This window comes from Trichoplusia ni, unplaced genomic scaffold (assembly GCF_003590095.1).
Source record: "Trichoplusia ni isolate ovarian cell line Hi5 unplaced genomic scaffold, tn1 tig00002933, whole genome shotgun sequence".
NCBI classification, from domain to species: Eukaryota; Metazoa; Arthropoda; class Insecta; order Lepidoptera; family Noctuidae; genus Trichoplusia; species Trichoplusia ni.
The window spans coordinates 16,463-42,603 of record NW_020800302.1 but is presented as its reverse complement, the minus strand read 5'-3'; the positions used below and the strand labels follow the sequence as shown (position 1 = coordinate 42,603).

General features: G+C 35.1%; 1 protein-coding gene and 1 pseudogene across 1 annotated transcript; one reads left to right on the top strand and one right to left on the bottom strand.

The window, feature by feature from the left end:
- Nucleotides 1–682: 682 nt before the first annotated feature.
- LOC113507585 lies at nt 683–16,808 on the bottom strand (annotated as a pseudogene).
- Nucleotides 16,809–17,869: 1,061 nt separating this feature from the next.
- On the top strand, nt 17,870–23,185 carry LOC113507587 (testis-expressed protein 2-like). The gene is made up of 7 exons (XM_026890431.1): nt 17,870–18,067; nt 18,466–18,921; nt 20,283–20,389; nt 21,387–21,525; nt 21,982–22,499; nt 22,594–22,681; nt 22,861–23,185. Exons 1-7 carry the CDS (start codon nt 18,049–18,051, stop codon nt 23,016–23,018), a joined length of 1,485 nt encoding a protein of 494 aa, XP_026746232.1. The 5' UTR covers nt 17,870–18,048; the 3' UTR covers nt 23,019–23,185.
- Nucleotides 23,186–26,141: the final 2,956 nt, after the last annotated feature.

The window sequence follows — 26,141 nt, the reverse complement described above, 5'->3', positions numbered from 1 at the left end:
ATATTTAATGAGGCTGGCAACACACGCTAACTCACTCATCAAAGCATTTGCATTGCATTAAACTTAATAATTAATATTTTTTAAACAAATCTCAATACTTACAAATAATTTAACTAGATATAGTAACTAAAATCAGGTATTATTTTGTTTGTGTTTTATTATGTACGTTTCACCACCCATGGTGATAACCGAAAATTAACTTTAATGCTTTACAACAAGAGCGATTTCTTCACCACTTGGTGATGTTATCCAAAAATGAACCTTAATGGTTAATAGTAAGAGCGATTTCAAAGTCACTGCAGGACTTTTAGTTTGAACAATCTCGCTGACTTATTTGTTTGCTTTTCTTGTCAGTATTCTAAACAATCCGTTTCTTAGAGAGGTTTCTCAAAACACAACTAATCTATACGAATCACGACGGTACTGCTAACAAAAGACTCGGTAGGCCTTAACAAAATGCACGTAAAACAAGCTTCCCTTTTGGTCCCAAATAATTTTCGCATTCCACTTAAAAACTAAAGTAAATTGCTAGAGATTTCTTAAAAAGTACTATTATTTCTCTTGTAATATATTAGACATCTATTAAATAGCAAATTAAATATATTAATTAATTTAATAAATAATCATCACAAAATTGTTTTTGTGCATTTTAAATAACTTATCCCACTAGTACCTGACCAGAAAAATAACATTAATCTAGATATATAAAAAAGCAAAACGATTAAATTATTTGATTAAATATAACTAATTAATAGAACTTTGAAATAGTCAATAAACTCGTCAAACAATAGAAATATAAAACTTTTTACTCAATTAGTAATACTTCGTTTCCACTGCAGGGAAACACACTAGCGCCATGATTGTCATAACTGTCAAATCCAATAAACGATTCACTTATTTTGTTAGCAATATTATGGAGCTAAAAAATCTCTATCTTCAAGGAATTCGATTTTAGAAACAATCTATCTAAACTAGTCCCTGTGACTTCTGGTCAAGTAAAATTCACTTACAATAAGCATAAACACTTCACTGGGGCGGTAATGTCCATACTGGGATTTCTTCCCGTTTTCTTTCTTTCTTCTTGTAGTAATGTCTATCTCTGAGTCTGACGTCATCTTGTCGTATCCTCTCGTCGTGTCTCCACTCATTTCGTTTTCTAGGGGATCCTTCTTTTCTGAATTTGGGAGAATGGTTTTCGTCGACAAACACTCTACTTTTGATAAATAATTCGTTGTTACCTGGGTCGCACATTTCGTGCGGTATATCGTCGTCGATGGGTCCGTCGTCGCTCAGTTCCGGTACGTCTTCTCGTAGGAACGTGAAGGCGTGTGGGTAGTACCCTTGGAGGACGTCCTCGTGTCTGTAGGGTTGCATCTGCAGCCACACGTGTGGAAGTAGGAGGGGGAATCGTCGTAACCAGTACGACACGAACCCGTCCGGCAGCTTGCCGAGACTTTCTCGGACTTCGATGTCTACTTCTCTGTAGTGATGTTTCTGTTAAAATAATTATTTTTTGTTAGAATAGTGATGTTTTAAAATGATTTTCCTTACATTATCTAACTTGTGACAAAGAAAACAAACTTTTTGTTCAGCGTTATTCTTGAGACAGAATCAGTTAGCCGCGCCGTAGATGAGGTTAGGGGTGAGATGGCGAGTTACCCAGTAAGCGCAACACGAAATACCGTATTCAATAAAGTCAGTGCCGTCGTTTCATAGTCCCACCCTCTCAATGCTCACAGACCGTATACGCCTACCACACAAGCACACTTGACGACGGTATAACTTGTACACTGAACACAAAGTGTGTAGATGGAAAACGGTAATACAGTCTAGTAGGTAGGCGTCTACTGGGTCTACAGTTAAGACCTGTGTGGTGGTGTAGTTACCTTGTTCCGTATGGCGCGCAGCAGATGCGCGGCGCGGTCCCCGCGGTAGGTGCGGCGCGCGCGCAGGTCGGCGGCCACGGCGCCGCACACGCGCGCGCGCCAGTCGCCGCGCACCACGCGCCGCGCGCCGCGCTCCAGCGCCGCCTCCGACCCGCCGCCGCCGCTCTCCACCTGGTCACTTACGTCCTGCACGACAACAACAGCTAATTCAATTAGATTCCTTTGTTAATCTCTACATTTGAACAGATTTTAAGAAGAACAGTTGTTTTGCGCATTTGACAATTCAATAACACTATCGCCACAACACTGAATACTAAAGTACTCATAACAACTGTAACCTATTCATTGTCCATATTCAACCAGGAAGAAATTAAAAGGGCATTATACAATAAATAGAAACAAAATTAAAGACCGCTTCAAACGAAGGGAAGTTGCTTGAATAAGAAACACAATTTTCCTACTATTAGCCGCTCACGATAGCAAACTATCACAAATTAGGAAGCTAATAACACAACAACACAATAAAGGGAGTATTTTTCTATCAATTGTTTACCTGTAGGAAGTTGAGTATGCTCTGCTTGCCCCAGAACATGGGGTACTTGAGCACAGTCTCGCACGGCGGCCGCGCGCCCGGCCGCGGCGATATCATCGCGCGGATCAGGATCTTTGTTACCAGCACCTCCTCGTCAGGCAATATTTTGCTGTTAGGAGTAATAAAACGTTTCATTAAGCCTCGTTCTTCTTTTACTCTGGAGATAGAACATTTCATTTGATAGAATTCTTTCGTTACAATAGACATAAAACACTATTATTTATTATTATGTTACTTTTATATTACGGTAGCATGCACTAAGCATAAGTTAAATAGGAAAGCTGTTACTTACTCAAGTTGTTCTAGGTTATATTCTCCTGTAAGTATGTTCGCCTGTCTCCGTAGCATGTCACCGAACGGATGTTGCCCTTCGATAGCACGTAGTAGAATACACAGCCCAGAGAGAATATATCTACTGACGTCGTCTGGAACAATACAGAATGATATGAATGAATAATTAAATAGAAAGAAAAGTTATTCATGAATATCCATGTATCCAGGACTGCTATTGGTTGTTGCCTTACGGGCGAAATGGATTGAGATAGCACGAGTCATTTTCAACCTTAGCAAGAGGCATTAAAGTCTATATTTAATTGAAATTCGGCTTAAGTTAAATTTGGTTCGAATTCATGCGAAAAGACAAATGATCAAAGAAATAAATTCATAGCAGAATTTCTTCCAGGTGAGCATGATTCAAACTTAATTGTTTCATTGGATGTTCGACTCACGACCAAGCAAAAACTATTCGAGGAGGAAACCGTTGCATCTTATAAGAACCTGTTTTGTTCGTAGGTCACCAGTGACCTATTCAGATTCTAGAAAGTTAGTATAAAGTTAAATAAATTATTACTCACAGTTCTCTCCCCATTAACCATTTCGGGTGCGATCCATCCATCGGTGCCGGTCACTCCGGAACGTCTTGAGAAGCTCATCCTCCCGAGATTGAGCTTCTTGGACAAACCGAAGTCCGAGATCATGGCCCGGACTTCACCAGCGCCCGTCGGCATTGATAGCAGCACGTTGTGAGGTTTCACGTCTCTATGAACTGGTGACAAAGAAAATGGGTAAAGAGGGAGAAAATGACGTGTTTTAAGTCAAAGTGTCGTGACTTGTGGAGGCAGACACAGAAACTCTATTTAGGGGGTATTATTTGGGATCTAATATTGGTTTTTAGATGCACAAAATACAATGGATTTGTACGTTTACTGCTCATTTCAATTCACTGATAAAATAAAACTGTGTTATGTTGAGAATTTGGATTCGGATAAACGTTTTCGTGACCACGTAACAAATCTGATCAAACGGCTATAGTTAGTACACAAGTTATTGTTGATTGCTAAACATGTAGCTACACGATAGCAACAAACTCATGGGTCATTAACTTTTGAAATGCTCGATGATGCGGGCGATGTACCGGTTTTATTGTTATTTATAATTGGGTACTAGGTTCGCAATGAGCCGCGGGAAGGTTTGATGATTGAAATTGAACTATACTTCAAAAGTACAGTCAAACGAGGTGAATTGAAGAAGCATTGTTAAAAGATGAGTTACCTGTAACTACTTTTCAACTTGTCGCATTTTCGCTTTTCTTGTGGTTATAAGTTATTTAACAGTCAACTAATAACCATCAATATTTCCTCATTTGCTTTTAAAAGCTTACTTTTTAAACTATTACAAAGTTTGTCTCCATTCACCCCACCAGTATTTGATACGCGTATTTACTTCAATTGATCCATTGACCCACGGACATTTTTTGATAATCAAAGTGCTACTTGCAACAGTTAAAAACATTTTCACTTCAATTTCCCTTTCGTTGACACCGAGTCTCCAAAAAAATGGAAAAGGTTCGCAACATTTTTTTATACGACGAATTTCGTCTACAAAGTTGACAGTGCTTTACATGCCATATGTGAGTTAGTCTTACCTATATCCATAGAATGTAAGTGCGAGAGGCCCATAGTCGCCTGTCGAAGGACTTCCACCGCGTCTATAGCGCACTCGAAGTTTAGCTTCTTCTCAACGTAGTCTTGTAACGTCGCTGAACAAAGCTCTAATGCTATGTACCTGAAGAGAATAATCGTAAGTTTTATTTATGGAAATATATTTTGATGAGCGTTATTATTTATCAATCAAACAATAACTTTATTGCATGCCATAGTATATACAAGGCTAGTGGGTACTTTTTAACATAATAATATTATTTTTCAGCTGATATTGTAATATACAGACTTGTAAGAACGCCTCAATGTTATCTAAGTCTACAAGCGATAGAAATATCAGAAATAAGGTAAGCACATTCACACGCTATAGCTAAAACAAGCCATTGACAACCTTAAATATACAACAGTAACAAACACACCTAAACTGTTTATCCCTCTCTGTGCAGTAATAGCGGACGACGTGCGCGTGCGCATCGGATTCTCTTAGCAGCGCCACCTCGCGGTCAGCGAACGTAAAGCATTCCGGCAACAAACGTTTCACTGCTACTGCACGCTTGTCGAATGTACCTCTGGAATGAGAAAGAAATACTCAATTATATTTAAGTATTTTACTATCTATTCATGTATTCGGTAAATAAAGTAAGGGAAATCGAAAATCGATTAAATCTCTCAAAGAAGTACTATTTTTTTATTCTGTTTCTGAGTTAAATTAGTTACCAAAACTGCCTCGTCTCCCTTGCAATGAAATAAAATAGGTTTTTTTTTTCACAAAGGACACTCTACGATAAAAAATCAACAGTATGACTTTGTGTGCAACTCACAATTTTAAAGCAATCTTATGACTTTGTACACACAATAACTCATAAGGTCGATTTTACCTCAACAGAAAAACAAACTCACCTATAAACAAAAGTGCCTTCACATCCCTTGCCAAGCACCTGATCAGTGTTGAATGTGATCCGGCCTATTCTGACCTCTCCGTTCCCGATCTCCATAAGTTGACCCGTCACCTCGCCGTTGGATGAGGTCGATGCGTTTGACGTACGAGAGCCACCTTGCGATAACTGTTGAAACTCGCGAGCCTGTAATATAGAATAGTGACGTCACTATTGTTTTAAGTGAATTTACGTGAATCTACAATTGAAATAGGGATTATATTACCATGGGAATATAAATCTTCAGTATTTATGTTCATGATCAATTGACCTACTTTTATTGGATTATAAAGCATTTATGAAAAAATGTAAGTGGCTGGCATAAGGTGTAAGCTAACGTTTTACTTTGCATTAGGAGGAAGAAGTTTATTGCAGTAAATAGAAAAAAATGTCTAAACTAGTTTTGACATTTTGAAAAAATATACAAATAACGGTCACATTGGTAATGTATTAACTAAAGGTCACAGTTAACACAATCATGTCACACAAAACAATAATATGCATTAAGAAAGTTACTTCTATCAGATTTGCGTTTAACCTTGTGACATAATCGGGACTTATCACTGATAACGCGGTCACTAAGCCGCTATAAACCAAGCTTCATGTGTTTTTAGTTTAATTTTTTAATCATCGCAATCGGTTTTACGATTGAGAAAGTTGATTGCGTAATACTTTATGATGTCCCAAGTTCTCATGAGATTAAAAAGTTATTATTTGAGAATGAAAAAGAGATAGATTACAGATGGGATTCGGAATCTTAATTCCTTTAAAACTAACCTTATGTTCTAATAAAAATATTATCGACCAAGATATTCAGTGCGCTGTATATCTTACACCAAGATTTGTATCTATACCTTATCAGTATGTCGGAATGAGTTCATTAATAGGCAATATTCTGTAATTTATAAAGTGGCTATAAAGCTAAACACACAGAAAACGTAACACTGCTCTAAATGACGACAACCGATCCCAACTGTACAAACATATTAAGGAAATTTGCATTTTCTCATGATCATGAATTTCAAACAGAATACAACATACGATGAAGTTTGTCAACATGTATTATGGAAACAATTTTCAATAAAAACAGATTCATTTTCATAGCAACTAATCTGTATAAAAGAAAATGACAGAAACGGTCGAGTACTTAAGTTAAAAATTTTCCTAGCATATTGAGTGCCACAGCTGAGCAAAGGCCTCTTAAATCCCACTGAATGCAGTGCTAAGTTAAGGCGCGCCTCCTTAAACCAACCTTAGCTCAACGTAAGATATTATTAGCCTAATATCAATATCAATATAAATCCAAATATCAGAGTTAAAACTTTCGCAATGTTCAAACATTACCATGATAAGTAAGCATGATATTAACAGGGAACGTAAATCGGTAAGTCGATTGTAAATCGCATACAACTGTGATAAGAAAATAAATGCACACACATAAATATTAATCACGTTGGGAACGGCGTGTTGGCACCGACGCCGACGCAACGTGGCGTGGCGATAAGGATACACTGTAAAATTAAATTCTACAGTCAGCAAGAGAATTTGATTGACATAATCCGATCTGCGAGTGTCATTTTTTTAGTAACGTGTAGGTATTTGTGTTTAGACTTTTGAACCTTTGGTGTCAAGCCCATTTTGTATCATATCAGAACGCCCGCCAATTGATTTTGACGGTGTACAGTTGTTTTAAAGATATGATTGTGTCAGTCGATTTATGTTACTGACTGTACATGAATATAACATTTACCTGATAGCGTAGATACCAAAACATGGTGATGACGAGCCCGACTAATATAATTAGCGCGACCTTGAGAACTTGATTCTCCTGCTGATGGAACCACAAGTAAGCCTGCTTGTACCACAGGTCGGGCCTGAAGTTGAACCCTTCGAACAAATCTTCAGTTTGCACGGACACTGATATCGAATTCGACTTCAAATTAGTCTCGTTCTCAACGTCATTGTCAGCTTCTGAATGAACTTGTCCATTTATTAATTTAATCGCACTGTTCTGTGAGTTGTGTACGTTTAAAAAGTTTGAGTTTGGTAGTTGAGGCATCCATGTTGTGGTTAATTCGGGAACTTTGTAGTGCCCTAGCAAGAGATAGGGCGCTGACACGTGGAGGTTCAAATCTCTGAGTTTGTAGTGCACATTTTTGAATGGCTCGTAGTTCAGTGTGTCTGATTTGTCCTCGGCTTCTGTCGGGCCCTCCAGCAGCAGGGGTTGTGCGTGCCCAGTTGATATCGTTATTGTATTTTTATCTACCAACGAGGATAAGGCGTATAGACCATGGTTATGTTCACCGACGTATAATGTTGGGCTGAAAACAAAAGAATACGATATACTTTCTTACAACATAAAATCTGAGTTCTTAAAGAATTAAAAATTCTGATATAAATGATGGTGTTGTGTTCAGTGAACAGAGATACGCTCGGCCGTAATTACTAGTGACTCTACCGTCAGCAAAGCAATGTGGGCGTACCCGCAGAATATCAGTACAGGTTACGTAAATTGAAGCATTTCAATTGTCATAATTATTTACAGACATGTTATTTAGGTATATCAAAATTTTCGCCATAGGGCCTTCCTTCACAATGCCTAATTTAGGAAAGTGTACCTACACAATACATTTCCATCCGATAGTTTAAAAACACGTAAATTACATGGAATGTTCATTAAATTAGTCATGAAATTAGCAGTACGTTCTCGTCACACTACGATACGCGGCCTGGTAATCAAAACGTAAGCCTAACGTATCTATACAATAAGCATTTTTTGATAGATGCATACCAAGAAACTGATCAAGATTGACAAAAGATATCTTTTTGACTTCACTTTTCGACGAAAAAGACAAGGCGTCAACGATTACCAGTCGCTAAAGCCGGGCATTTCGGCTTAGAAGCCGGACTTCCTACTCATATGGGGGGGTTTTGTATACAGTGTTAATTTGGGTTTGTAAAATCAAGTTTTTTCTTATTATTGCCAAGATATTGTTAAATTTTAATGTCGGATAAATAAATTCGAATGTCCGAATACGTTAAAAAATACTTTAAAAATTCTTAAAAGAAGCCAAATAGTCACCAGACAATATAAATCTCAATGGGAGGACACAGGAATTTGGAGACAGAAGTTACCAGATATCGGGGTCTTGAGCATGCATGTACAAAGGGCCTATACCTGTAACTGCGTATATCATAAAGGACGGCATAATAATATAATGGTTCATCTTATCGCCCTACTATTGATAAGATACAGAGCTTACCTTATGTTATTTAACTTATAAAAAAAGATTTAATTTTAAGACAAAACAAATCATTGATAAACAATATCGTAAACACCAAAATAAAGAGACTTCAAGAAATGAAACAACATAAACATAAGGAAATACGATCATTGATGGCTATCAACTAATAACACAAAATGTCTACGATTTTGAACTTTACTGAAAATACATAAAGTCTATATCCTTCATTTGAACAAATATACTACTATACTTTGATGAACTAATATCGTATAATCTCCGTTATACAAACTAGGTGCTTCGATCCATTGTGTTAATGAAATATGGAATAGTACTCAAATTATTTAAATACTTGGCAATTACATTTCCCAAAATGACGCCCCCAGTCATAAATGTTATCAATCACCAAAATAGAGCAACGCTTATAACAGTTTTAAATAGACAAAATAGAATTGCTTGGGAATGTAAATGACGGCAATAAGAAAACTACGCCAGACATTTTATTCTCTATTTGTTTGTGTGTTCCAGGTATATATGCTCAAAACTAAAGCTACCTTGCGTGTTTTGGGTGAGAGCAATTTTTTGTCTAGCCTTCTGTGAGTTCTAAGGCGTTCCCAAAAAATTCTACAGTTATCTATCCTGCTTATACCTTTAATAAAAGATAAGACATTCAAGAGAGTGTTTTAAAGAAATATGCATCTCATACGTCTAAAGGGGTCAACGTCTACACAACATTGCATATTTATAACTTCGAGTAAAAAGTTCATCCAAATTATTTTGAGGAAAGTGAAACAAACAAAACGCTTTCTTTCATGTTAAATCTAAATTAGTGCTGTGACTAAGCGCTCGATTTCCGCACATGCATATGCATTTGTTTCATACATTCAACATACGGCGTTAAAAACAAATCCTTTAAAATGTACGAGTATCATTATATTTCAGGCTCGTAAAAAACTGGAATTGCATTTTATTCACATCTGCTTAATAGTGGTCACTTTTCCGAACATTAAATAAAAAATGCATAAAATAACAATAAATTGTTATATAATAAATAATGAACTTGATGAGTCTTTACTATCATTTTATGAAGGTTAACATAATCGATAAAGAGAACACGACCACGAGTGACAAGTGTCACTAATCGTTATGTGCGGCACGCGATGAATTTAAACTATGGCGGTTTCTTTGAAGCTACTTGAAATAACCGTAATTACTGATACGAAGATATTCTTCAAATGTCGTTGTTGTTATTGGTTTTAAAAAGGGAATAAATTTACTTCAAAATATCATAGATCAAACGGGACCAATACTAATCAAAGACAAAGTCGAATTAAAGACCCCCTTTTAATTTAAGTTTAAAATACGATAACACTTTTAATTTGAATGAGTTTTAAATACGATTCAGTCAAAAAAATAATTTGAAATGAAGATTATTTTTATCATATTACTTCTAAAAAAACTCATCACCTCCAAAGCCTAATTTTTATTTTTTATCAATATATAAACTCCACGTGTATCACATAGCTATAAGCATTCACATACTTTTATGCAGGACCCCTTATTTATCAACTGAATATAGCATTTACAACTATTCTCGACGCCCACAATTAAGATAACATGATTAGGTCCCCAGGGTACAAGAGTGGTACTACCGAGCGTGGTATAGATATGAATCCGGGAACATGTAGTGTAATTAACACATGGCTTATACAAGGTGGCGGGAAAGCCCGTGGGACGTTTTTAGGTATAGGTTTGTAGGTCTGTTCGTTGGCTCAGATTACAGAGACAAAAAGTCTGTCTATCACATTGTGTATGCTGATAAATTAATAAAAGAGAGATAAGGAAAAACGATAGATAAAGTTAACTGTTTTTTTTATCTTATATGATTTTTGTCAGGCACATTCAAAATATTACATTTATAATTATGGTTGCACGGTTCTAAGTACCATTTTCATGGAGAAGAACTGTCACGAAACTCCTAAACGAATCAAGAAGTTAAAAATGATCAAGTATAAAAAAACCTAAAAGACCGAGTGTTGATATTGATAAAATTTCATCACATAACACTAAAACGGATTAAGATAAAAAGATAGACTTTTCTAGATAATTCATTCACGCCGTTCTCATGTTCTACTATTGAAAGATATCGCGAAAAAAATACTTACTACAACTCAATATTCGAATTCTTTATCCCCTGTCCATTGGTCAACGTCGTAGCATCTTCCATGATGTGATCCAAGGTGTCGTCTCCAATGGAATTGAAAGGGACAGAGATCAGTCCATCTCTGTCTAGTATGTAGGCGGCTACGACGGGCGTTTCGAAGTTGTGGGACCAGACCAAGTCTCCAGTCTTACGGTCAAAGGACATAACGCGGCCATTTGAGGTCGATGTGAAGTGGATTATACCTGGACAACATTACAAGGTTAATACGTTAGACAATCAGTTAAGCGATTAACTCCTTTTACGGCATGGAATTATGGCTATATTTTATAATATAGTGAACCAAGTGCAAGTTTTGACTGCTGCGTTAAGCGGGAAGAAGACAACAGTCAAAAGGACCTATTATTTAGTTTTGTTAAAATATAGGTTGGTTAATCTCATATAAAGTTAGTCAGCGTTTGATGAAAACAGATAGGATGGTCAGTATCTGAAACTGAAATATAACGGACGTACTTTCACTTACACAAGTTGTTTCTAGTACGTTGGTCAAGGTACAGTAAGTTTTCAGGTTTTCAGCATACTAACAAAAATCGTTAATAAATATTTGTGTGGGAAACGGAAGACCGAAAGCTATACGATAGCATTCTTTTTTAGCGTCGCAAAATCGATGTACACTTTATTTTAATCAATTGAAAAAAAACACAATAGATTGTCCTATTTCCAATTATATTAAGCTCTATCTCGTCGCAATAAAACCTATTTTTAAATAATATAACTCACCATAATCATTTAGCATCTCTTTGCCCATAGCTAGAGAGGTGTAATCAAAGAATGTTACATTCCATTTGTGATTCTGGTTCTTAGAATCATGCATCAGTATATTGTACTCGGTCCTCGCTACGTAGATGCCTCTCTTTTTGTCTGGCGAACAAGTGTTGTCGTCAGAATTCTTGAAAATCTTCGATTTATCAAAACCTAGACAATGAAGATGAGAAAATTTGTTGGTAAGGAATCACTGCTTTAAAAAAACAAATGCCAGATGTCAACTACTTTAAAACAATCTGAACAAAATAACAGATTACGAGGTAGGTATACATATATGAGGCATGCTGTGACAGTGCTTAACCTTAATTAGAAGTTACAATTAGGTAATAGGGAAATACACATTATCTATATTGCCATTCTTAAACATAAATCCTGCCGTTTCCGTTAATTCTTCGCTAATCTATAAATTCCTTCCTAAAAGGAACTGTATAAAGTGCTTCTGTACATGCGTATATTTTATCATAACGTTATTTATTTCTTTAAGAAAGCCGATTATTGCTCTGACAAAACAGTGTTCATAATAATATTAAATATTATGGGCTTAATAAAAATTAAATATACAACCTTTGTCTATTCATATCTATGTAAAATATTGGTATATGAACACAGAATATAGCGAAAAGATAGATACGACTAAACAGTTAAATGGTCACGCTTTACGTTGTTTATGATTACATGTCCGATCGAATCATTCAGATTTAGTACGCAACTGTGATTTTAATAATAGAATCTAAAGCTTCATTTAGACGATGGGATGAATATCGTCGGTTTGCGTTACATTGCTACATTGCTGGATCACTTTTGACAACCGTAATTCAAGACCTCGCAATTTATTGCATTTTGCTCGATACCTAGTATCTCTTAATCCAAGTGAGTTAAGTCTCGCTTAGACTAAGCATCATCATTTCATCGTTCACTTTTGTGAAAAAAATATCAATCAGTAAATGTATGCAGCGTCAACTCGATATCTATTAGTTTATTAGTTTTTATGGCGGCAATAGTCACATACCCTGTGAAAATTAATCTAGCTGTCGGAGTACCGTTTTAACCGATAGTGTACGGTACCGTAAAATTAGAAAATACGTCCTTGTAAAATATGATTGCTTATCAATTACATATAAGATAAAATCTTTCAACCTGACTTCAGCGGTTTGTTCCATGGCCACACTATAACACGAAACATACACGTCGATAACCATAAAGGCAATTATGTCGTTCCAATGTATAATGTGATTCGGCGGTAAAACTACGATTGTTTATGGCGGGACACATGTTGACTGTTTTATGTGCCTTCGAGACTACAATATACGTGCATTTACGTACTACGCTTCACGTTACGTAACACTAAGCTAGTTAGAAAACATTGGAAAATGCTTTAAAATGCAGGCTGGAAATCAATGTTGGAAGAAATTTTATCGTTTGTTACTACCTATGACTACGACTTAATAGTAAGATGAAGGGTATAAGACATTCGACGTATACTGCGACGGGCAATGAAGAGTTTAGATTAATTAAAGAAATTAGGAAAGGTTCACGACAACACGGAGAACGTAGAGGTCGCCGACCGCTACCACCCACACTACAAAGATTAATAGATATAGAATATTCTTTATCGTACCACAAATGATTACAGCAGTGAAAGTAACTACATACGGTGTAAAGGTTTTATATGACATATACACAATACAGTCCACGACTACAGAAAAAAAACAGTAAAAATAATTACCCGAAACATGTTCTCTGGATCCAGTCAGAGGATCCAACATGAACCATGTATCACTCTTCTTGCCGGTATACAAAATACCATCAGTTGACCGACAGGGGGCGTTGGCTACCAGCTCCGGTATAGTAAAAGGGAGCTTCTTCAACATCTGCTGGTCCCCTCTAGGACCATACATGTAGAGGAAGCCATGCCTAGGATCCGGGAGGAACTGGGGCATAAGATCAGCTTGCTGATTCGGTACTTTGACAACGGGTTCTGGAACAAAAATGAATCTTATCACTTATAAATTAAAGTCGAAATTGCATTACATTTATCCGACAGCTCTGCGTCCTAGGCTACAATGATATTTAAATTATATCTGTTATCAAGCACATTGCAAGTGCAATGCCAGAAACTCGTGATTGAAGATCGCTTTACATACAAATGAACTTCAATAGATTTGAATCAAATACGCGTGTGAAGCTAGATCGTCTAAAATCTAAAAGAGGAATTTAATATCTACTAACTTACTATATCTTCCACATTACCTTAACAAAAGACGCGATGTTTTAGTAATGGTTTATAAATACTTTTGTATGCGGCACTTACACGATATGTAAATTTCAAGTACAGTTTACAACTGAGACCTAGTACCTACCTACTAAACATTCTTGAAGACATTGTACTGAGAAATTAACACCTGTCTGGCAGTTCATTCATCTCTACTAATATGGTAGCTAATAATATGCTAAGAAAACAATATTTAAGGAAGTAATTCTAAATTTAACGTAAATTGCAGAGTCACGATTCTCAAGAGGGTCTGCCAGAATAATTATGTTTGACGCAATAGTATCTGTATTAATATAACAAAAGCAAAAGTGTCTTCCACTTTTCTCTTCCATTTACTTTAAATTTGATGAAAACTGTAAGGAGTTGAAGAGGTTTAGCTATCTTCCGCACACAAGCGGGTTTGCGCGCGAAAGGTAACGTTGCACAGACTGCACAGTGTAAATACTACAAATCTATAAATAAAACTCGAATGCAAAACCAGTTATGAAAGAATGAACTTGTTTTTTAATAGCGAAGCATATTACAATATCATACCCAATCTGTTGCACTTCTTCATTAAAAAATATAATTTTCATAAGGTAAGGTTATCATTTAAACAATAGGCATTTCACGAAGATTAAAAAGAATTATCTTTGAATACTGGCAAGTAACACTACACACTCATTACTGATTAATATTGTCCAATCAACTTAAAAGAAAAAAAAACTAGTCTACTATACTCTAGATCATTCCATACTTTCATATATGCATATAAATGATAAATAAAACAAAGTAATGTACTGATATACATGTCTGGCACACGCAAGGTGATAAAAATCCTTATCTATGACCTATTAATACATATTCGAACTTTTTAATCTGTTTAATCGTTAATATTTGTATTACAGAATATTCCATGAAATAACCTTTATGCATAGTAACTGTTATTAAAACACCATATGTGTACATTCAAAGTAATATTGAAAAATATGTTTTTGTATACTTATTAATTGCAAATATCATAATACAGATGTTTTTTTATAGATAAAAAAGTAAATTTTAAAAGCAAGGTCACAGTCAGACTGAGATAGAACAGGAAGATATGAAAACTAAATGTCACTGATACACATTTGAACAAACTAATTGCCTATATACCAGTATTTTTTAATTCATCAAATGGATTGTGTTATTGTTGTTTTGGTTTTTTTTATATGCAAGGTTGGTAACAAAACTGAAATATCCAATCTAGATGTTTCCGATTAGGCTGTACAATAACATAATTATAGTAGATATGAATTTGTATTGAAAATCCCCACAAACTCTGAATGATAAGAGACTTAATCAATCAATAGTGATTACATTTAATTACTTCTAACAGTCTCAGTATTAAATGAAGGATAGTTTAATTTACAGTTTAAGGATAAAAATATCCACTACTGCATAGATTTTGAATTTTAAAAGTCTAATCAAACCCATACTATTGTAATTTGCGAGTGTGGTTTGTCATACTAGAGCAGCAATACTTAATCCTTTTTTCAACAAGTGCCACAAACATTCTCATTGTTGGTGTCAAGGGCACATAATGCGATGAGTAGGTGAAGTATAACTGATCTAGAAGACACAATTCTAGCAAGAACTGTATAAATATCAATCAGGTATACTTACATATTTCCTGACCAAAAAATGGTTATTCCAAAGTGAATCAGTTATCTAAGATTTATTTATTTATATATTTACTTCATATAACATTGATTTTATCTTAATCTGTTTATCACATCCTTATTTATTACAAAAAAGTAGGCTAGTCTTATTGTGAAAATTAATTAATTTAAAATTCGATAATAATTCTTGTAAAATCATTATGATTAAACCAAGCACTGTTTTGGAAACAAGAATGTTGAATGCAACGGCATCTAAAACAGGTTTTCTAGTATTTGATTAAACATTTGAATATGATAAAGAAACTTTTTTCATACCAATTGGAGTTTTGCAAAGGAAATGCAAGGCCGTTGTCATTCATCATGACAAAATCTCTGTTTAGGTATTTCAGGAATTACTTATGTTGCTTATTGATCAGTCATTGTATGTATGATTATGATGCAATTTATGCTGATATGATAAAAATATGATGTAAATATTTACATTCAATTATTTGTCATAGCTAAGTTAAAATAATATTTTGATGCATTGGCCCTTAAATCTTAGGGATAGGAAACATTTATAAAGTGTGCTTTATGGCAACGTCTAACATTTTATCTCTTGCAAATTGTTTTATTTTATTTAGATTAATGGTGTATCAATATTGCGAAGGTGGAAAAATTTCTAGAAGTCTATTGATACACACAAAAATAATATCATCACAAAATTTCATGGTTCAGAAATGTTTACTAACACTGAATTATATAGTTAGAAATCCTAAATCAAAACAAATAAAGTTTCAAACATTGTTATGTGCATGTTTTGCTACTCTGCCAATACATGCCAGTAAACTGGGTGTAATTAGATAACTACTTACCATCTTTAAGTTTCCATATAATATTGCCCGCCAAAGGCTCAACAGCCACCATGCCGCCGCCTAACGTGGCAAACAACAGAGGCCGGTCATCAGACGCACGCGATAACTCCGTACTTTCCTACAACAGTAATAACACTATACAACATCTAGCTACCAACACTGTTTACAATATCAATAGCCTTTTTAATAATAAATGCAGCGCAATCGGTGCGAATCTCACGTCGCTCACCTTGCCGCTTTTGTCCACAACAGAGCCCGCACCGAAAGGGCCAAACAAGAATAATATCACAAATAAGTACTTCATGTTTGTCACTAAACTTAGTTCACTTTGTATTTGATCATGTATGTAATTTCCATTATTTTAAATGCATTTACGCAAAACAAAAACACTACAAAAAAACTCTCATCAGGTATCACGAATGACGATGTTTTTGACATATATTCGACAGACGTCGAGGTCTCAGTCTGACTCACAGATTGTATAAAATCTCTTAGAACTGTAAATCGACTAAAACCGAAATCTTCATAATAGTTAGATTAAAGCGATCGATGTCGAACTAGGTTTTGGAAATGATACTATTGGACAAATATTGATTATAAAATTTCAGTGTAATTTTATTTTTTCCAACTTATTTATAATCTTGTTAAAGTGAATGTTGTACAGAGAAAATGTATTTTCGTTTGCACATATTTTTCGGGCAGCTACTTTATTTATAAAACTGAAGTATGTATTTATTTATTTCACTGTAGAAACTCAATATCAATGACTTGCTGGTTGATCCAGTGGGGTTCGATTCCCATTCAGTACAAAACTTTGTTTAATGAGCACGATAATTTGTTTTGTGCCTATGAGTAATAAATTATTTATGTATTTAGAAATATATAAGCATGTTACTCAGTTACTTGTATTATGAGTGATGAGTTCTCTTAAGTTTTGCTTAATTTGAGACTAGATTTCGCAGTCAAATCATGTAAACGGTTTTCCGGGGCATGTAATTTAGTAATCTATATCTATATCTATACTAATATATAAAGCTGAAGAGTTTGTTTGTTTGAACGCGCTAATCTCAGGAACTACTGGTCCAAATTGAAAAATTCTTTTTGTGTTAAATAGACCACTCATCGAGGAAGGCTTCAGGCTATAAACCATCACGCTGTGACTAATAGGAGCGAAGATACAATGAAAAATGTGAAAAAAACAGGGCAGATATAAATTATAACTTATATCTTCTACCCACGGGGACGAAGTCGCGGGCAACAGCTAGTGTCATGTAATATGAGAGAAATAAAGACTGAATTGAAAAAATAATAATTTAATACTCCTACACATATACTCGCATTACCACTTAACTTTTATTTTTTGTGTAATGCCAAACAATGTACTGTTATCCTTTGTACGAAAAAAGTATTCGCCTAGTGCTTACTTCATAGGATTCATAAAATCGACTAATATTGAAGTGAGCGTACCATTGAAAAAGAAATGACATTTAAAATTTGACATCTTGACAGTATCTATACTGCTGACATTTGACAAGACGAAGACGATTTATATTTTTGATTTGGCGAGTAGAGCCGTGTTGTAGAATCGAATCAGAAAAGGGAAAATATACTCTTTGACGCTTGTTATTTATGTTGAGGGTCTGATAAGACTAATACAGTAATAGCAATGATTCTTCTATAAATTTGTTGTGATTGGTTAATATGGAGATCTCAGGAGTGGGTATGTATCGAATATTTGCCAACAGTTTTAATTTAATAGTTTTAGCATATGGATAAATTCCTATAGCAGTAAACTCTACTTAAATAAACAATTTTACGTCAGGATCTGACGAAGACCGGTTGTTTATGAGTAAAGATTATCGTGCACCTTTTCATTGTATGTTGTTTCTCTGACAACAAAGACGATAACACAAACAATCATTCACAAATTCATTGCCATTCAACAACAACTATCGTGTTTTTACCATTCTGCGTTTTACTCTTTGTTTTTATATTTTTAGAGTGTTTTTATTTAGAATGTTAATTCATTAAGTCAAGAATCGCAATGGGTAAATATAAAGTACGAAGTGTGGTGGATGTCCAGTGATGTAGTAGTGTTATAGCGTTTGTACATTTCAGGTAAATCACCAAACTCATCACTGTCTTTTAGATACAATGCCAACAATGAGGAACTAGAGGAGCTGTACCATGTGTGTGAGGACGACCCTCCAACGCCGCAGTGCGACCCCGCCCCCGCCACGCCGGGAGAGAACGCCAGCCCCAAGAGAGGAGAGAGGTCTTCATCAATCATAGATAAATATTTTAAATCCATTCGTGCTGAGAAACCTGTTGAAAAGCCTGAGGATGCAAAGCCTGTTGAGAATAAACCTGCAGAAGAAGCTAAACCTGTTGTGGTGCCTAAGGAAGTTACTTCGTCTCCTATGAAGGAGTATTTGAACCGCTTGGGTAAGAGAAGCACTTCAGAGGTTTCTCCCGATGTTAAAGAAGGAACAAATGAAACTTGGAAGATATTCCATGATTTCAAATTTAAGATTGCTCAGGCAGTTGAAGATATGAAAACTCGCTCATTAGAGGGTAAGTTTTTAAGTTCAAATTAATTTTTTCATGTTTAATGTCTATGTCCTGCTGCTTGGTCACTGTTTCCCCATTTTACTCTTGTCTTTTCAGCCTGAACTAACCTCTACACTGAACCCTTAAGAAGAGACGAATAACCTTCTTAGTAACTATCGATAAAATTAATTGCTTTTTATTCTCTATCCAAATAACAAATAAAGGATTTCATTAAATCTCATAATGATTTTGAATCATTATTAGTAATGAGGTCCGATCAATGTATTTCCATTGTATTGCAACATTGTTTCTACAAACCTTGTCTGTTGAAAGTAAATCATATTAACACAAAGGCATCTAATTGTATCAAAATTATTAACCTTAGACTGTTAGTCATACTTGATCTTGACATACTGAATAAATTAACAATTACTGTTGAATTTTTGCTAATTTATAAGTGTAAAACATCACACAATTAATTATAATAGATGTATCATTATCTTTATTTAATGACAATTATAACAAGAGTAATCATTTTATGATATGTGTGCTTTGCATATGAATTAGAAGCATAATTCATTAATATATTCATCAAACACTAAGAATGATTAGTTGCTATTCTTGTGACTTATAAATATTTATTACATTCAATAGAAAGGTGCAAAACCTGTCACAAATAATTAAAAAACATAACTTTCCTTCTGACACAGAGAGATTTATCTTAAATTAGGAATGAATAATAATATGTAATTATTGTTTCCCATACAATGCTTTGTAAATACCCAAATAAAACTAGATTATACATTATTTTTTAACTAACTCAAATATCAAGTCACTTTACCAAGTACCTCATTAACAGCTGGTCTTCCACCAGCCGCATCCAACCTTATGTAGGTTGTATATCATCACTTTTAAAGACCGGGGAACCATACATTTCCACATAGAATCTTTGTGTAACAAATGGAAAACAAGATAATTAAGCAAAGATCATTTTTCTCAACATTAATATGAAGGTCCAAGGTTACCTTTGTGAAGTATGTATCTATTGCACAATGAATGTGTAACAATAGCTCTTGTCTGTACTATACATGTCTTATCTGAGCATATTTATTACTTATTTCCAATAATATAAAACTACAACAAAATAGAACATTTTCACAATTAAATAAGTGACATGTTTACTCATTATCCCTATACATTTTTAAACACGCCTTTAAAAACGAATACCATTTTGCAACATTCTGAAAAGGTGCTAGCTATCAGAGCATACAATTGATATAAACTTTACATGCAACAACATATATTGATTTATTCATATGAATCAGATAAACAATATACTTTGAACGAAGTCCTTAAACTAACTTTAGCCTTTTATTCGCCTTTAGAGGGAAAGGAAAAATCACTTCCAAGAGATAATTCAACATCAGATTCTGAAGAAAATTCAGCCATTAAGGACTCCGACCAGCAAAGTGTTGGAGATACAGACAACCAGGTAAGTCGCACATCCAAAGTCTTACCTAAACACATTAGCCGAGCAAGCTAAAACAAAAGACTACATTAGTTAACTAACCAGATTACAATAAGTATATTAAAGTAGAGAATTTGTGTCACTATTTATTTGTAATGCGCTAATAACTAAGTGAACGTGAAAATTGATATTCACGGCCCAATTGACGCGGGAATCTAATCTACGCCTCGGGTTCTCGCCTCTTACTATTAACGAGAAGCTAAGAGGATTGGGCAACGGCAAGACAGGAAATTGATGTATGGAACTATATAATATCGTCGAGAACGATAGTTCTCAGTCGTATCACACTTTGGACAAGTCGAGCACCACTCATTCACCCCAGTATAGGTACATTTACTTAGGGAAACAATTGGCTATCACTTGTCGGCTGACGTGTATAGGCCTTACGTACCACACACACTGTAACATATAATCTAAAGCATTGTATTGATGACACCGACATAGCCCACCACAAATGACGCTGAAGATCATGTAAGTGATAAGTGAAGTAACCTGCATTCGAGCATTGTCAGTGTCTATGTATTGTATAGGTATACAAATAAGTACATTTTCCTGTGTGCACTGCATCTCGCATTATTCAGTACGAAAGCTATTATGAATGTTCAATTGCTTCGCTAAATATAAAATGTTATGCCTATATTAATCCGTTGATTGGCTTGTCAAGTTGTGCTTATGAATGACGGAAAGGCTAACGTATATTTGTGTGATGCTCAAAGTAATTGTTATTGAATAATACCCTGTAATACGTGTTACGCAGAACTTAATTTCGATTGTATTCGCAGTCACGTCCCGTATTCCCTTTTGCTTTGCTTTGAGACCCTATTGGGACCTATTGCAATCGCATCACCTCGTATTTGATCTAAAGTGAATGCAAGTTGCGCACTATTGAACCCACGTATTGCTAGTGTATGGGTTAATCTTGTTTGTTAAATGATACGAACACTTGAATTTCTCCGTCTAGGTATCTTCACTAGACAGCAGTATACAGAACTTATCGGAAATGACGCAACCACTGACGGCTAAGGCCACTGAACGGGAATCAAGTCTTCCTGTTGATAAGAATCACTCGGATTCCAGCGACGATACACATAAGAATTTAAGTGAGTATACATTGACCTGTGTGGACGCTATTAGTTCAGTTTACGAGATCTTTTGAGATTAGGCCTATTGCAAAACATTACACATAATATACTACTTATTCCGATTGGCCATCCAAAACAAGCCAATTAAAAAGATAGTACATAATGATAGACAGATAGGATTTAGTTATCAGCTGTGTACCGTATCGTAAACACGTTTCGTCCAAAAATAAATATTGTTTGTGCTGCTCATTTCCAATGAGAGGTCGATCCTCAAGGATAGTCTTTGCATACAAGAAACGACTGGAATCTGTTCGGCAATATGGTTCGTAAGATTATTGAAGTACATTTTGGTGGTTGTTATCCTCAAAACAAGTTTTGTTTATCTTTGTGCATGACAGCAGTGGATATTATTATATTAGATATTATATGTTTAGATATTGGTGTATATTGTGTAAACAATATTTTAATTAACAGTATTCAATGACTCCGGAGAATCTCGAGACATTCTCAGCGACAGCAGCATTATGGAAGTGGAGTCTGGTATCGAGGCGTTGGAGGACAACATCGACGGTTTCGGCGACATACACAACGTGGACCCGCACTTCCAGAGCAACAAGCCCGTGGAAACAGACCCCATGTCCTCCCCACACGCTCACACCACCTTCGGTACACCCCCGAGCAAGAGCAACTCCAAAATACCATACTCCCCAGACAGTCCAAAAAAATACTTCTTCAATTTTTCAATGTACTTCCTGACATTCCTTATTTTGATAAACTATTTACTATTCCCTAACTCGAATATTTGGAATGGGTTCGTTCTGGGCTTGTGGTTCTTTTGTTTTACGAGCAACTTGAAGAGTTGGTTGCTGGATACGTATTTCAGCGAAGAGCCGAAGAGCTCGACGCTGTTGCAGCTGAAGCGGAGTAGCGCTATGCCACCTACTTACACGATACCTTCGGTGAAGGAACATAGGCCTATCAAGAAGTATGAGGTAAAAAACGTAGCCTATTAAAAAAAAAATCGACTCTTGACACGCTATCATCTACCTCTTTGTAAACTGTTACTGATACTTACTTATATTTTAGGGCTGGATAAACCACTACAGATTCCCGGACTATGATCCGTGGACATATCACATTAACAAAACAACGACAGCGTTTATGAAGCTTGAAGGTGAGTCATACTATCATCGATTATAACCATATCTCTGTGCCTCGCAAACAGTTATAATGCAGTTTAAAGCATATTAAAACAAGTAGTCTACTAACCAAACAATCTTATCTAATCTTTCACTAATTGTGCCGTAGTTTCGTTATCATATGTCAAGTCATTAACCTTTATTTCTTTTGTAGGGTGTAATCTAAGAATATCATATACAAGCACGAAAATACCGAAGAGAGCGCTTTGGGACGAAAAGCTTGATAAGGTAGCGTTTTATCAGCACAGGTTATATAACCTGACTGGAGCGAGAATTATATTGATGCCGAAAGGACTGGTCAAGAGGAGGTAAGATTAATGAAACTTATTTTTGACACAACTTATAAACAGTTGTATAATCCAAATATGTGTTCACTTAGACCCTCGAGTTTAATGCCGTTGAATGTCTATACAGTATTCCTTTCAGATTTCTAGTACTTCGTAAAAGATTTTTACGATATGCAAATACAGAAAAGCGAATTGTAATATTAAAAAAAAAATAACTTGAACACGAGGAAAACCGCATTCATAGCTCATTTGAGAAAAAAAGAAACTAAATCAATTAGATTAAAAAACGATTAGACAAACATAAAACAATCATTTTTCGGATTAAACGTCTATTAGTACCTATACGTTCGCATCATTCTACCCATACCGTAAACAAATATAATTAATCAGCCTTTAGTTAAATCGAATCAAATCGTTGATGCAACGTATTATAACTAGCTATTTAGGATACATATAAATAACTCTTACAATGTCATATTAATTCCCAACTTGTAATACGCATTTGGCCGAGTGTCTCCGTGCCTTAACCTTGGGGGAACTCATTGAGAACTCGTCAAAACTGACGCGAAACAAAAAATACAAACAACTAAAATAGAATACGTACAAAAACGACCAATGATGCGAAATTCACACGGTTGTGTTACAGCCTAATAGTTTTTTTGTTGATTTTTATATTCATTTGTATCCATGTATCTATTGCTTTTTATTATTTGTTACTTGGCGACTCAGGAAATGGGTGAAGTTAATAGAATAGAATGTATAGTATTTTGCTCAGAATACAAGCATGTATAATAAGGCGGTAATAATCAAATTAAGAACATCATTCTGCCATTATGCCATGTAATCATTCATTAATGTTATCAGGAATCATCTGTGTCGAAATCTTTTCATAATAAATAGCTTTATTAAGTTTGTAAATCAGCTGTTACTACCCCGTAGCAGAGCGAAACCTCCCTTTAATTTATCCACTCTATTCTATACTCCGGTCCATTGCTTTTTCTGTCCATTTGTTGTAGTATGAATCCAGTTCGTCACTCCATCTCTTTCGTCCAATAAATATTTTAGCACGTTCAAAATATTGTAGCCATGTATAGATAAAGATAGATAAATCATTTTAATTATATCCAAAACCAACCTGTATTGGACGTGGTAACGTTATCATTAATATTAAAAGTACACATGTTCATTTATTATTAGAATTATCAACTATAGTACTTGGCGGAATTCTATTTTAGGATAATTTATTCCGCTTGTTATTTATCACCACTGCAATACTTGACTTCATTATAATAAATGTCGAGTTCGATAAGTGAATTAATGAAAAGGAAATTCGCTAAATTTCCTATTTTGTGGCACTGTGTATTCATCTTAACGATTACGCACAATAGCGAAGAATTTTTTCTCACTTGTGTAGAGATATTTATTTATTTCAATGTTACATGTTTGCTCTAACATCCTTTACTCAGTTTTTTACAGTTCGGACCATACTTAGAACATTAAAGCGGCTTATAAATGCTCAGAATTTAATCTAAATAAAATAAAACAATTTGCAAGAGATAAAATGTTAGACGTTGCCATAAAGCACACTTTATAAATGTTTCCTATCCCTAAGATTTAAGGGCCAATGCATCAAAATATTATTTTAACTTAGCTATGACAAATAATTGAATGTAAATATTTACATCATATTTTTATCATATCAGCATAAATTGCATCATAATCATACATACAATGACTGATCAATAAGCAACATAAGTAATTCCTGAAATACCTAAACAGAGATTTTGTCATGATGAATGACAACGGCCTTGCATTTCCTTTGCAAAACTCCAATTGGTATGAAAAAAGTTTCTTTATCATATTCAAATGTTTAATCAAATACTAGAAAACCTGTTTTAGATGCCGTTGCATTCAACATTCTTGTTTCCAAAACAGTGCTTGGTTTAATCATAATGATTTTACAAGAATTATTATCGAATTTTAAATTAATTAATTTTCACAATAAGACTAGCCTACTTTTTTGTAATAAATAAGGATGTGATAAACAGATTAAGATAAAATCAATGTTATATGAAGTAAATATATAAATAAATAAATCTTAGATAACTGATTCACTTTGGAATAACCATTTTTTGGTCAGGAAATATGTAAGTATACCTGATTGATATTTATACAGTTCTTGCTAGAATTGTGTCTTCTAGATCAGTTATACTTCACCTACTCATCGCATTATGTGCCCTTGACACCAACAATGAGAATGTTTGTGGCACTTGTTGAAAAAAGGATTAAGTATTGCTGCTCTAGTATGACAAACCACACTCGCAAATTACAATAGTATGGGTTTGATTAGACTTTTAAAATTCAAAATCTATGCAGTAGTGGATATTTTTATCCTTAAACTGTAAATTAAACTATCCTTCATTTAATACTGAGACTGTTAGAAGTAATTAAATGTAATCACTATTGATTGATTAAGTCTCTTATCATTCAGAGTTTGTGGGGATTTTCAATACAAATTCATATCTGACAGATCAAGCCGCAGCCGATGCCTTTGCTAAATATTTTGCGTCCGTTTTCCATGCAGAGAAACCCGAGCTAAACCCGGATACTGCTGCAAAAGCTGCATATGCACATATACATCGAGATGTGGCCTCCGTTTCCATCACGACAGTAGATGAAAATGATCTGAAGAAGGCAGTGAGACGCCTTAAGCCAAGATCGGCTGGGGGGCCGGATGGCATTCCTGTCTTCTTAGTTAAGGACTGTATATCAGTTCTTGGGCGGCCACTTCTGTATTTGTATAATCTTTCATTGACCCAGTCAAGATATCCTGAGATCTGGAAGCTATCTCGAGTCTCTCCTGTTCCTAAAGGAGACGGAGGCACACATGTTACTTCTTTCAGACCTATAGCTGTCCTATCCGTTTTTGGTAAGATCTTTGAAGCAATTCTAAGTGATTCCATCAAGCGCCAAATCGGTCACCAGCTGCATAATGATCAACATGGGTTTCGTACAGCTCGCTCCACCACCACCAACTTGGTCGCGCATGTAGACTATATCTGCTCACAAATGGATAAGCGAAGGCAAGTTGATGCGGCTTACTTTGACTTCCAGAAAGCCTTCGACCTAGTGGATAACGATATGCTAT